Below are 13,288 nucleotides of genomic sequence, written 5' to 3' on the forward strand. Positions count from 1 at the left end.
GTGGCGATGGTACAGTTGACTCCAAAAATCGAAACCAAACGTCATTCGCTTTGTTTACGTGTGTTAATCTCGCTGCGTGCGTGCGTGCGTGTGTGTGTGTGCCTGTTAACCGCTCGTCTCTGTGTGTGCAAGTTTGGATGGCTGCATCTGTATGTGTGTGGGTGGCTTTGGCTCTGCCCCCTTTTTTGATTGTCTTTGATTTGGGGTTTCAAGGCTGCCATTAAGTGGCGCCATCTAGTGGCGGTTCTGTGGCTCGGGCACCCAAAAAGGGTTAATAAGCCGATTTGTTCGTAAGCTAATGCATCCACGAGGGGTTAAGGGTTTGGTTTAATATTTACTTGATTATATTTATACAGCGCATATAAGATACATACGTTAAAAAGTAAGTAAATATTTATTAAAATTTAATTTAGCGATGTTTACCTTCTTTTTGGCAGTCTATGTAACTACTCAATTAGTAACAAGCAAAATACCCATTTAAATTGCAAAATAAGTACGGAACATTTAAAAATTTGTTCATTTACATATAAACGTACATTTATTTTATTTGTATATTTAGCATACAGTCCAGAATGCGACGCACACTCAGTTGTTAAAATATTAAAATTAGGCTTCGCGAAAAAAAAGTGAGTTAAACTTAATTGAGAATGGGATTGATGTGGAGTTTTGGGCGCCTAAGAGGGGTTTCAAGTTTAGAGCATTCCGCTTGTTTTTCTTTCGGTGTACAGCGAACAGGGGCGGAGTTTCAAGAGGGGACAGCTATGTTACAACACAGGGATCGATGCATGTATAAGTTAGGGACTACAACTAGGATCTGGGTGGAGGGGTTCCTTGTCTTAGTCCGCCTCGTGTTTCTCCGCCTCTGGATGCTTGCCAGGTGCCGTTGCCGGGGGCGGAGCTCCCCCAGCTACTGCTGCCTCGCCCAGCGGTGCTCCTCCAGCTGCCGGAGGTGCTCCTGGTCCCGCCCCTGCCCCGGCAGTGGGATACACTCCGCCCCCAGGCGCCGCCGCTGTTGCCGCGCCAGCTCCACCGCCTGGGGCTACTGGTCCTCCACCGCTCGGTTCGTGCAGGTGACCGGGTGGCGGTTGTTGTTGCTGCTGCTGCTGTGGTGGCGGTGGATTGCTTCCATGCTCCGGCGCATATGGATGCCCGGGGTTGCCATTGTGCTGCGGTGGCGGCGGACGCGGTGACATGTAGTGTGAGCCTGGTGGCGGGCCATAGGATTGCTGATACGGCGAGAACGGTGCGTAGTAGGGCTGTGGCGTGGGATGTCCTCCGTACTGGGGCTGGTAATACGGTCTTGCTGGTCCTCCGGGTGGTCCAGGTGGCGGCCCATGTGGTGGTCCGCCGTAGTTGGCATAACCCGTGTGCGGAGGTGGCGGCGGCAGACCGGGCATTCCCGGCGGCGGCTGATGCGGCCCCATGTGCGGTGGCATCAAGGAATGTCCGGGTGGCGGATGGCCGGGATGTGGATGCATCTGCGGCATGCCGGGCGGAGGAGCTGGACCGCCCTGTTGCTGTGGCAGTGGCACCTGTTGTTGCACCGGCGGTGGCGTTGGTGTCGTCGTCGTTGTGGGCACTGCAGTAGCTGCTCCTGCCGCTGGAGCTACCTCAGGTGGCGGTGTGGGTGTCGGAACTGGAGTGGGCACCTTGCCGGGCTGGGCCACCACTTTGGGGGGTTCAGTTTTAGGTGGCTCGACTAGCGTTGACTGCGGTGGCAGGGCAGCGGCCATTTCCAGCTTCTCTGGCTTGATGGGTGGCGGCGGCACCGATGGCTTCGGTGGTGGCTCAATGTCCATGGGCTCGGGATCCGTTTTGCTGGCAGTTTCGTGCACATGCACCGCCGGTGCAGGTGTGGGCGTCGAACTCGGCGTGGGATTGGGTGTGGTTGGCTTCACAGCCGGCGGAGTCTCCTTGGCCGGAGCTGCTGGAGCTGCTGGAGCCGCTGCCGTCGCCTCTTGAGCAGCGGGTGTGGCACCTGGCTGACCCGGCTGCGTTGGCGGCTTGGTTGTCTCCTCGCTCCTTGTCACGGGCGCGGCAGCGGGAGCGGCAGCTGCAGCAGGATTCGTCGTGTTATTCGCATTGGGCTCATCCAATCGCTGGCGATCGCGCTTGATATCTTCGTACATGCGATGCACCATCTTCTGGAACGTGTCCTCGTCAACAGCCGGCTTGCAGTGGCGCTTTAGCTCCTCCTGGAAAGCCTCGCTGGACTCCACCATGCGCTGCTTCTTGGCCTCGAACTTCTCCTCCATCTGCTGCAGTTCCGCCTCCAGTTTGGTTTGGTGCATCGTCAGCGAGCTGACCTGCCGCTTGAGCACCTGCATCCGCGTGGTGGTCACCACTGAGCGCACATCTGGCACTACGGCCTCCGAGAAGATTTCGTTTATCAGGCGATGATTGCGCAGGTAGCGAGCGTAGGCCATGTGCTTGGCCGTATAGCCTTCGTCCTGGTCATCCTCGTCCTCCGCCGGCTGGATGTCGATGCGTCGCTCGTGCTGCGACTTACTGCCGCCACCGCGTGACGGCGTCTCGTGCATGTCCACGTCGGTCTTCACCTTGCTCTTGGCCGACATGTAGGCCTGATAGGCGGGCGTCTGGTGATAGGCCTTCAGCGATTTCTCGTACTCCAGCTTCTCCGCCTCGTACTCGTCGATGAACTCCGTCTTCTCATCCTCGGGCAGCAGCTTCCACATGGCGCCGATCTTCTTGCCCAGCTCCCAGAGCTTCAGCTCGGGATGTTGCGCCTTGACGCTGTCCCAAACCCGTTTCGAGTACCGCATGTATGGCAGAATGGGCTTCTCCGGCGGCTTTGGTGGCTTGGGTAGCCGTGATTCGTTCTGGTTCTTGCTGCTCGACGACTTGGTCACCTTCTGTGGCGTGAATGCCGGATTCCCATAGTTGCTGTGCGTGAAGATGGGCGTCTGATCCTTGTTCCGATCGCCACCTCCTCCGCCGCCGGATGAACGCGACCGGCTGCCGCCACCGGAGCCTCCGCCACCGCCCACGACGCCCTGGAGTGGTGTGGCTGGACCCGGTCCCTGGCCGCCAACGGCTATCTGCTTGTAGTTGCTGGGCAGGGCCATCTTTTCGCAATTCGCTGGTCAAATGAGCGTGGATTTTCCAATCGAAACAACAATTTTCAGGCGGACGCCATTTTCTGTCGGCGTTGGTGGAGGTATGACCGTATCTGATTCCAAGAAAAATCATATGGTCCGGGAATTGGCAAATATACCGCATGTAATCAGGAAAGACAATAAATAACAATTTAGTTACCTTGAACTTGCCGAATAAAATAGCTAAATTTCTACTATATACAGAACCGCTTTCTAGCTTAACACTTTAATTCAGTTTTATGAAATACAAGAAAATACCACACTATCATAACATAAAAATACCAACGGCACATAATTTTCGAGAAAGTTGGCAGTCCTGCGACTGGTATCATAAAGTATAAACAAATCGTCAACTTCTACAATGTTTGCCGGTCGCTTACTCGTCCGTTTGAGCCGAAGTCGGGCATGCTTGGCCACCATGGGGAGCTGGTCAAAGCCCCAAGCACTCGCCAACCAAATGATCCTGTCCAGGACACCACCGACATCCACAGATGCAATTCAATGCAAAGGATCCATTGCCAACCGCCGGTTCTTCAGCAGTGAAATTGAGACGGAATCCACGTTGGACGGTGCCACCTACGAGCGAGTGTGCTCCGACACCCTGGACGCACTGAGCGACTACTTCGAGGAGCTGACGGAGAACGCCGCGGAGCTGCAGGGCACGGATGTGGCGTACAGCGTAGGTGACATTGCCTATTACATCATTCAATTGATCTAATCATTGGGGGTTTCCTCATCCGCAGGATGGCGTGCTCACCGTGAACCTGGGACACCAGCACGGCACCTATGTGATCAACCGGCAGACGCCCAACAAGCAGATCTGGCTCAGTTCGCCCACCAGCGGTCCCAAGCGATACGATTTCGTCGGCACCGTGGCGGCGGGCAGATGGGTCTACAAGCACAGTGGTCAGTCGCTGCACGAACTGCTGCAGCAGGAGATACCCGGCATACTGAAGTCAGAGTCCGTGGACTTCCTCCACCTGCCCTATTGTAGTTAATTCCGTGATTAGCCTAATAACTCCTCCATAAAAAAGTCTGTTAAAACGTTCGATTTCATGTATTTATTGTGAATTCTGGACGTTCTAGATGTTCTTCATGTGAAGGCACAGTGGTCACTCGATATGTTAACTACCGCAGATGCAGATGACCAAAGATTACACTTATTTTTCCATGAAGCAGTGTAGCTTCGCTTCCACTGTAAATGCTTTATTTTTGTTGTTCATTGTGAGTTTTGGTAATCGGATCTTTTATTTTGGTTTTGATGTTTTAAATTATTGTTTAGAAGCATAAACTTAAAAATGAGCTGGTTAATGAATAAGTCGAATAATTTACCTTTGGTTTTCCAATGTTCAGGCTGATATTCCACCATTAAACAACTTTTTTTTTTGTAGCTTTTAACATTTAATTTGTCACTTTTTGTACGTTTTCTATTCGCTATTCACGAAATTGATAAAACGCTCATTAAAAATGCTTAAACTTTATTAGGTTTATTAGGTAATACACAAATTCAGAACTCAAAGCTCCCAATCAACGAAAATGAAACCAGGGCCAATGCTAAACGAAATTCGGTGAAAGGTGGTTTCCGGAATTATTGTGTATGTTTATTCACACGCTCTTCAGATTTATGTTTTCTGAATTGGATTGTTTTCAGTGTTTTGTAAACAAAAGAAGGTTGTGATCATTTTTGGCAGCGGCACACGTGTATGAGAAAAAAAGTGTCATATAAATCACTTGTCAACTAGCAGATACACGGGCACTTCAAAGGATGTTTCTCGTTTCTATATAACGCTTAACTCGCATAAATTTAATGGTTAGGTTATCTAAGGCTAAGACGTTCTAGTGACGTCCACCGAACATGTTGTTATAGTGCGGCTGCTGTTGCTGGGCGCCCATAAAGTTCTGGGGCATCTGGTTGAAGGGCGGCTGTGGCGGCGCATTGTTGGCCCACGGATTAATGGGCGCTCCGCCGTAGCCAACTGGCCCTGGTCCCATGCCCCCGTAGTTCTGCTGCACTCCATTGCCCGCAAACGGATGATAGCCGCCGTAGCCCTGCTGATTCGGATACGGATTGGCATCCGGCCCGCCGCTCAAACCGCTCATCAGCTGCTGGGGTTCCTGGCCAAAGCTCCGGCCCTGCTGCTGCTGCTGCCCTGGATAGCCCGCATTGGAATAGCCTGCTCCTGCTCCCGACTGCTTTTGGCCAAGATTCTGGCCTGGCTTCTGACTTAAGCTCGGCGCATTTGGTGCACCATGCTGCGGATGCGGTTGGTTCATCATGTAGTTGCGATTTCCACCGGAGGGTGAACTTCCAGAGCTCCCGCCCTTGCTCAAAGTGCCCATTAGGTTGGCTATAATGCTCTCGGTGTCTTTCAGCGAAATCTTGGTCGTGGCTGCGGGCTTGAAAGTGAGCGCATTTGGCGACGATTCCACGGGTATAACGGGCGGCCCACCTGCCTTATTGGGGCCGCCGGCAACACTCCCACCGCCGCCATTCGAATCACAGGCCTTCATCACCAAATCGTCAAAGTTGTAATCATCATCCTCCTCGTCATCGTCGTCGAGCATGAAGCTGGGCGTGTTCCTGCCGCGTCGCTGCTTGTTGATGGGCAGACTGGACAGATCGCGTTCCCGATCCCGCTCACGATCCAAACTGGGACGGCGGGCGCTCAGCGAGGAGAGACCTGCTTTCGGAGCCGAGGCGATGGCGGCCACGGCGGAGGAGATCCTGCCACCCATTGCCGAGGCCTTGGACTTGGTAGCCGCCACCGCCTTGGTTGCCCCACCGATGTTCACCACGCGAGAGAGAAAATCACTGCAGGACTCGCCATCCCCGCTGAGCTCCGCCAGGTTCACATACTTGCGCAGACGCTCTACGCGCGACGGCTCCTGTACCTCCAGCTTGCGCAAATGGCCAATGAGATGCACCTGCTCCTCGTTCGACAGAAACTTGAAGTTCTGGAGCAGGGTCTGGAGATCTGAATCCGTTAGCGATTCCATGCCACTGCTGCCACCGGCTGCATCCGCTTGAACCTTGGCCGCTGCCACCGGAGCGGCGGGCACCACATCGACGGACTCCTTGTTCAGCTGGTGCTCCACCTCCTTCATCAGCTCGTCCAGATCAATGCCCATGTTATCGGGCGCCGGCTCATTTTGCAGTCCGAGCTTTGCCTTTATCTCCTCGAATGTCAGGCTGTTGTTCTTGTCCACCTGGCGGCGCTGTTTGTCCGTCTTCACCAGCAGCGTTAGCAAGTGGAGCAGATTGTTCATGTCGCCGGTGGTCACGTCGTAGTATCCCTTGAGTACCAGAGCATTGGCCAATTTGGGGGCCACCACGTTGCGATCGAAGGGCAGCTGTATGGGCGCCGGATTGGCATTTGCCTTAACCTTGGCCTCGACGACATCGGTGGCACCTAAATCATCCGGTTACGGATGAGGTTGGATTGGGGAGGGAACAACACAAAGAAATCAATCAGTTAGGATTTACAGGAGAGTGTGTTTCTGTTTCAGATCTCTGCATGTGGAGGATCGGTATCGCACGGAGCTACGCAAATTACATTTATACTTATGGATGGTGTGGATGGCGATGGGACTGCTCACGGTTGCTTGGCACACTTTGTTCACACACCCACCAAAAATAAGGGAAAGCTGACCGGAAAACGATTACAACGATATCACAGCGACTCGCCAAATCGACCAAAGTCTGCCCAATTAAACGATTATCTTTAAAAGTAAATACCATCATGGAAGTTCTTATAGTTTTAATTGCAAGCAGGTCTTTGCAGATTAAGCTTTATTAAACCCCAAGTAAAAGTCACTTTTTTCTTTTAAAAAAAAATGTAAGATACACTCGATATTTTAGACGCGATACGTACGAAAAATCCTATGAATTGCAGAAGCAAGATCAGCAATTCAGAATGCAGTTTATGTATACTTATAATATTGTTTAAAACGTTATAAATACTCGCCCAGATAACAAAGAAATGCATTGAGCAGTTTTATCGTTTATGATTTAGTGAGAAAGAACAAGTTTGAAATGAGATACCATCCCAATTCATACCGCAGCAGCAGGCAAGATTCTTTATTTCGTAAGTGCTATTATTAAGGAAACTTAAATCGTAACTAAATGTTAAACCGCAGAGGTTGCTAGACGAAAGTGGGGAATATCTAAGGTATATAATATTTCTTTATCACCAGGCACATAAAAGAGTTCCTTTCGAAAACGAATTCAGAATCTAAAGTATTCCACCGAATGGCACAAAAACTCACAATCAACTTTGGAACTTCGGATAAAAAGCCGGAGCAAGTACGCGAAAGAAGTACGATTGTTCCCATGGGAAACCCTTGTTTGGTTTGTGTGGTATACTTACCTCCTGATTCCTAACCGCGACCGCGAAAAAGAGGGAGACAGAAGTACGGATTCAGAGGGACAAGGGCGGACTTACCTTTGACGGTCGCCTGAAAGATGATGGCTGCTATGTTCGTGATTAGTTTCTTGACCACGCGCACCTTTTGCGGATCGTCCAGCACTTCGGCGATGAGAATGCCCTTAAGCTTCTCCTTGGTGGTCTCGAGGAACACACAGTTGTCGTCGTTCAGCAGCAAATCCTCGGCTGAATTGGGCTGCGCCATCTCCATGGCCAGTGCCTTGCTAAGCAGATTGAGGGCCTTGGGTCCCAGGCTGCCCAGGTGCTCCTCGACGGCGGACAGCATGCGCAGCACACTGACCACGGTCAGGGGTCCCTCCTCAACGGGTTCCGATGGCTCCTTCTCCTTGTTGGACGACACGGCTGGCGAAATCGAGCGCACCTTGGTCATATTGTACTCAGGATACACGCGGGAATCCAATACGCGGAAAGTCTCCACATGCTCATAGCCGCGCGATGATCGGGCATAGCCCTCGTTTCGGGGATAGTATTCGGAGGAGCGCTCGCGCACGCGCTCGCGATCCCGCTCCAAGCTGCGCCGGTCACCGTAGTCTCTGGAGCTAGGCGATATAGCGCACTCCCTGGATGGTGCACCATGACCACGGCCACGGAAGTAGGGCGGCGAGCGAGACCGGCGTCTCAGGCTGCGCGAACGCGAGCGGGAGCGTGAAGATCCTCGCCTATAGTTGCGACGCGCCGAACGACTGCGGGAGCGCCGTAAGGGACGACGTCCGCCGCCACCACCTCGTTTGGGGGACATCGAATGAGAGGGGGAGCGCCGATTGTAGGAGCCACGACCACGAGACGGAGGACTGTCGGCCTCATCATCGCTGATATCGATGACGGCTTCGGGTGCTCCGCCTGTCGCACCTATTGGACGATTGCTGCGGAAGTTCGGCTTGCGACGATTGGCGGCATTGGTGGGGGCAGGCGCCTCACGCGGACTGGCCACACGGATCTTGTAGCGCTCCATCAGCTCCTTGGTCTTCTCTTCGTCCTCGTCGCCCAGCTTGAACTTCTCTTTGAGATCTTTCTTGATTTTATTGACCGAAATGTTGAACAGTTCGATGCGGCGATCCTTCCAGTAGCTAATCCATTCCGGCTTATAATCGTATTGATTCGGATCGCACTTTTTCTCCTCCTGCAGCTGCTTGTAGCGCCGATTCCAGAACTGTTTCCACTCATCCGGGTAATCGGGATGTTTCTCGGGATTCGATTCGAACGTCTCCGTTTCATCGCGCAGCTGCTTGAGCTGCAGTTCCAGCATGCAGCGGAACTTCTCCCATTTGTAGCGCTCTTGGGCAATTAAAGAGGCCTGGATAGACAGCTCCTTGGGCGTGGGCAGGTGCTGGGTCTTGTTCACGGCCCCGGGAGGTGGTGGCGATCGATTTTTGCCACGCCCGCTGGCATCTTCGGCCAGCTGATTCTTCTTGCGCAACAGCCCCTTCGACATCTGGACAACCGGAGCCATTGGCCCGCCAAAGCTCTCATCATCACTGGATATGGCATCCAAGGCAATAATATTTCCATCAGCACGCTGGTCGTTGCCGTCCCCGGCTCCGTCGTCGTTCATCTTCAAGCTGATCTTAATGGAATCATCCGGTTTCAAATCACGGATCACGCGTTGAGCGTCATCGGAAAAATCTGGCCCGGCACACTCATCGAAATGAAAGCTATCCCGCACCTGGCTGCAGATTTTGGCGCGAAAACGCCGAAAATCCTCAGCAGTTGCAGTCATGAGATTGCGCGACCTGCCGAAGTGCTTCTCAATGCACTTGACCAAGTTCCCAGTGGCAATCACCAGGTCCCCAGAGCTGTTGGGGGTGCGCTTCAGCTTCTGCAGTTCATTGTAGGCCTTCTGGAAGTGGGTTTGCAGGTACTTGGTGCGGTGCGCCTGCGATGTCCAGTGTACAAACACAGTGCGTGCATCCGTGCAGGTTTGGCACAGCACACAGTAGTAATCCGGACGCAGTTGGACCGGCTCGTGCAGCTCTATGGCGTATTCGGTGCCGATCAGTGGTCCACCGGTGTAGCTCTCGATTTGCTTTTGTATGACTGCCGTGCGGGTCACGTCGTCGTCCTCCTCAAAACCGGGCGGTACCGGCTCGCCCGGCAGGAAACTCATCGCGCAACTTGAAATCCTAAATCCTCAATTCCTGCAGATGGGCATCAGGCCAAAAAAAAGAACGCCAGTGAACGGAAATGGCCCAGGATCAGCACTTACCTTGGTCTCTGGTTCCGGTCTTGGAACGGATCGGTTTTATTTCTCTTTTTTTTCGTATCCTTCAATCTCCGGATTTTCCGATTTTCTTGTTCACTTTTTTGCACTGTTTGCTTTCGCATTACCCTTCGCGTTCACTTATCGAAAAGGGGGCGGCTTGCGCCCGCGTGGTTGCTGTTACTTACTATGCCAGTGTATACGTAAGTTACATTATTTAACTATGAGTTTTTCCTTGTTTTCCTCTTCAATTGCTGCGAAAATTGGGTCCGAACCCAAGCCTTTTTGTCAATTTTTTTTTTTTGACAGCTTTCCAGTGTGGCCGTGCGCCGTTGGGACGATAACACCGCCAACGATAGTTGATATATCGAGAGTATGTCAGACCTAGAAAATATATTTTTTAAATTATTAAATATACACAAAATTTTTTAATACTTAAATACTTTTTAATACTAATACTTTAAAATTTATGATTATTGAAAATATGTACATTCTTGCACAGAGTATTGTTGTTGTAATGCAATTATCGTTTTGTTTGCCTTGGGAATGCTTTAAAAATAGTATTATTAAAGGTCAAAAAATCATCAAATAACATTAAATTTTTTTTGTTTTTACCTAATAGAACTACCTACATCTTAAGAACTGTTTGCTTAACATTAATGTGAGAAAAAATCGTATATTTTAATAATAATATATTTAGGAGTAGAGAGATATTTTGTTAAGATTTAAAAGATTTGTATATCTTTATTTTGTATTTATTTATTTATATGGGTTTATTTTCTAATTTGAAACATGGAAAACATGCCGTCATCATTCGGGAAAACACAATGCTTATGCTTCTGCGAGTGAGTCCATAAATATTTACATATGGGGATATGTGGAGTCATTATCTTTCATCCGAAACATAATCTCCGGCCGAGTGCGAATTGTTCTCGCCTCCGCAAAAGAATGATGGACTTCTATGGGATTGGGATGTTGGATGTGGGATGTGGGATGGATGTGTTTCAGATGGCGTCTCCGCAGCTGGCTTAAATCAATCCCAGCTCGCATTCATTATTTTTTATTCACTGCATGTTGTAGGTATTTTCCAGCTGAAGCGGGAGCATTAATATCATTGGGTCCCAAGGGATCGGCCACATGTGCAGTTTGCTGGCCGCCGAGGACAAATGTCAGCGAACGGGACGCGGTTTTCCACATTTTCAGCGATTTCCACGAACCGAACCCACATCCACCCGCCCAGGGCGGTGCAGTGGAACTACCCTAACGTGAACTGAACGGTAAAATACCTCTGAAACTATTGGCATTCATATTGTATCTATGCCTTATTCGGTTGCAAACCACTATATTCTTGCATACTTTAGAGGGCCAATCATTTCTTGCCAGATGGCGTGCAATGTCCGCCTTAGGGAGGCCGCACTGTGCGCGATGTGTGATAGATGTAACACGTATCTGCGAGTGGATGAAGGGCGCATTAATCGCCGCACGATGAGCACGCTGATGGCTGTCGCAGATGATAATGGCAATACAACTGACTGCACAATGAGCTGACCATATGCGCACATAGACAATAAAATACGAATGCGAATGCGACTGTGAATATGCCACCCCATTTTGAAGGCCGCTCCGGTGCATTTGACAGTGGGCGAAGATACGCTGCACGTGGATGTGGATGTGGATACGGATGATGTAGCTAAGGATGAGGATGAGGACGAGAACGAGAGGAGCAGGATGTGGCGGCAGGCAGTAGGCACTGCCAGTTACTGGACAAACGTAGCACATTTAATGAACATGCCGACATGAGTTATGGCTCGTTTGTTCGCCTTTTCGTTTTTTGGTCAGTTGTTCAGCTGCCCTGCAAGTGGGCATATGTACTGTACAGACATAACAACTCAAGCGAGCAGAGGGTAGCGATTTTGATTTGATTCACCAGATCGAATTACGGGTGGAATATCTGAATATCTCTGGTGGGGTGGGTGGTTTCGAGCATGTGTAAGGTTTAATTTTTTTCGAAATAATCTGCACAAGCAATCGCATGATTATCAATCAAAAATGTAATAACAATGCCAATTTTTGAAGCACACGTTTACCCCTTGATGAAAGGTTCCGAAAGCCAAAAGGTGTCTAAAAGTAGGCTTTAGTAGCATGAAGTATGTAAGTGCTTTGCAAGTGCAACATGCTGCAGGCATACACAGTTCAGTTCAAACTCGATGTGCTGATGCTTAATTGCCCCCTTGTTCTTTTTGACAGCGAAATATGGCAAATCGGGCACACAGCTGTTGGCTTTTCATTTGGCGATTTGCAAGCGGCGTATGCAACACTGATACCTCGCATTAACTTTGATGGAGATGGAGATGGGCGAATTCCGATGGCGGGGACACAGACAGACACAATATCAGGATTCCTGGAGTGGTGTAGTACCTCCACCTATGCATCCCATACGAGACCAGGAACCCAGGCAGCCCCTCGGTAGACAAAGTGCCAAGTCAGACAGATGCAGACGTATCTCATTTAGCATACCGTACTTTGCAGCTCATCTTTATTTCTTGGCAAGTTGTGTGCAATTCATTAAAGCGAAATCTGCTCGAATGCGAATAATGCAAATTGCTCTATTTTCATTCACAACGCCTGGTATTTTCTAGAGTGGAGGGAGGGTAGGCGGTTGGGGATGTGGGGATTGGGGCTACGCCAGTGGCAGTTGCAACAATCTGCCACAGAGAGTCGACGACAAATTTATTTGTGGCGCACGCAGCCAGGAGTTGCATCAATGAAAATGCTGTTCAAGCAGTTGTCTCGCAGGCATTTTGCACTAAAAGTTCAAAAATTCCATTAATTATTCTCGGCGAAGAGTTCGCTTTCTTCTCCGCTGCGCATCGGTTTATTCCTCTTGTTGCACTGCTAATTTTTCAAGAATTTCAAATTTCTTAATGGCCTGAGTTCGGAGTTGGGAATGGGGATGAGGATGGGAATGGGAATGGGGGGCATTCTCTGTTGCCCGTTTGTCTGGGCCATCTAACCCACAGCTGCACTGACATAAAATCCACAGATGGGTGCAACAATTGGCTGGCAATATGTCTGCCCAAGTTCTGAGATAATCGAATGCACGGTATGCTAATCCAACTTATTAAGATGTTGAGAGTTAAAGAAGAGCTACGATTTTTAATTGCATACAAGGGGTTTTCCACTTTCAGAGCTTTCGAGGCCCAAGGCATTAATATGGTGTAAACATGATAGCACCAATTATAGTAGATGTTTAGCATAATCCTCATTTTCACTTTCCTGCTCTGCGAGAGCATCGATTCATTTTCCCGGAGTGTAGGCTTACCCCTATCGCTATTTACTCCCCCCTCCCTCCGCTAAAACAAGGCCGGATGTGCTCATTGTGCTTCGTTTTCATTTCTACTTACATGTCTCCCGCCCCTGCCGAAGCCCCCTTTCCCCGCCCCAACCCCTCATTAATGCTGCGCCGGAAGCGCCCAGCTGCTGCTGCCGGACTTTATCGGGCCGAAAGGGGGGAGCAGGGAGGGGGATGG

General features: G+C 50.4%; 3 protein-coding genes across 3 annotated transcripts; 1 reads left to right on the forward strand and 2 right to left on the reverse strand.

Moving 5' to 3' along the window:
* Nucleotides 1-503: 503 nt before the first annotated feature.
* LOC120456445 (formin-like protein 5) lies at nt 504-3,199 on the reverse strand. The gene has a single exon (XM_039643282.1). The coding sequence runs from the start codon at nt 3,084-3,086 to the stop codon at nt 837-839; it is 2,250 nt and encodes a 749-aa protein (XP_039499216.1). The 5' UTR covers nt 3,087-3,199; the 3' UTR covers nt 504-836.
* A 220-nt stretch (nt 3,200-3,419) lies between these two features.
* On the forward strand, nt 3,420-4,164 carry LOC120456448 (frataxin homolog, mitochondrial). Its single transcript, XM_039643285.1, has 2 exons — nt 3,420-3,795; nt 3,860-4,164. Exons 1-2 carry the CDS (start codon nt 3,478-3,480, stop codon nt 4,112-4,114), a joined length of 573 nt encoding a protein of 190 aa, XP_039499219.1. The 5' UTR covers nt 3,420-3,477; the 3' UTR covers nt 4,115-4,164.
* Nucleotides 4,165-4,555: 391 nt separating this feature from the next.
* Nucleotides 4,556-10,070, reverse strand: LOC120456443 (uncharacterized protein CG7065). The gene is made up of 3 exons (XM_039643275.2): nt 9,765-10,070; nt 7,559-9,696; nt 4,556-6,526 (listed from the first exon to the last, which is right to left on the reverse strand). The coding sequence occupies exons 2-3, from the start codon at nt 9,663-9,665 to the stop codon at nt 4,953-4,955; spliced, it is 3,681 nt and encodes a 1,226-aa protein (XP_039499209.1). The 5' UTR covers nt 9,666-9,696; nt 9,765-10,070; the 3' UTR covers nt 4,556-4,952.
* Between the last annotated feature and the right edge of the window lie 3,218 nt (nt 10,071-13,288).

Source organism: Drosophila santomea, chromosome X (assembly GCF_016746245.2).
Source record: "Drosophila santomea strain STO CAGO 1482 chromosome X, Prin_Dsan_1.1, whole genome shotgun sequence".
Lineage (NCBI taxonomy): Eukaryota > Metazoa > Arthropoda > Insecta > Diptera > Drosophilidae > Drosophila > Drosophila santomea.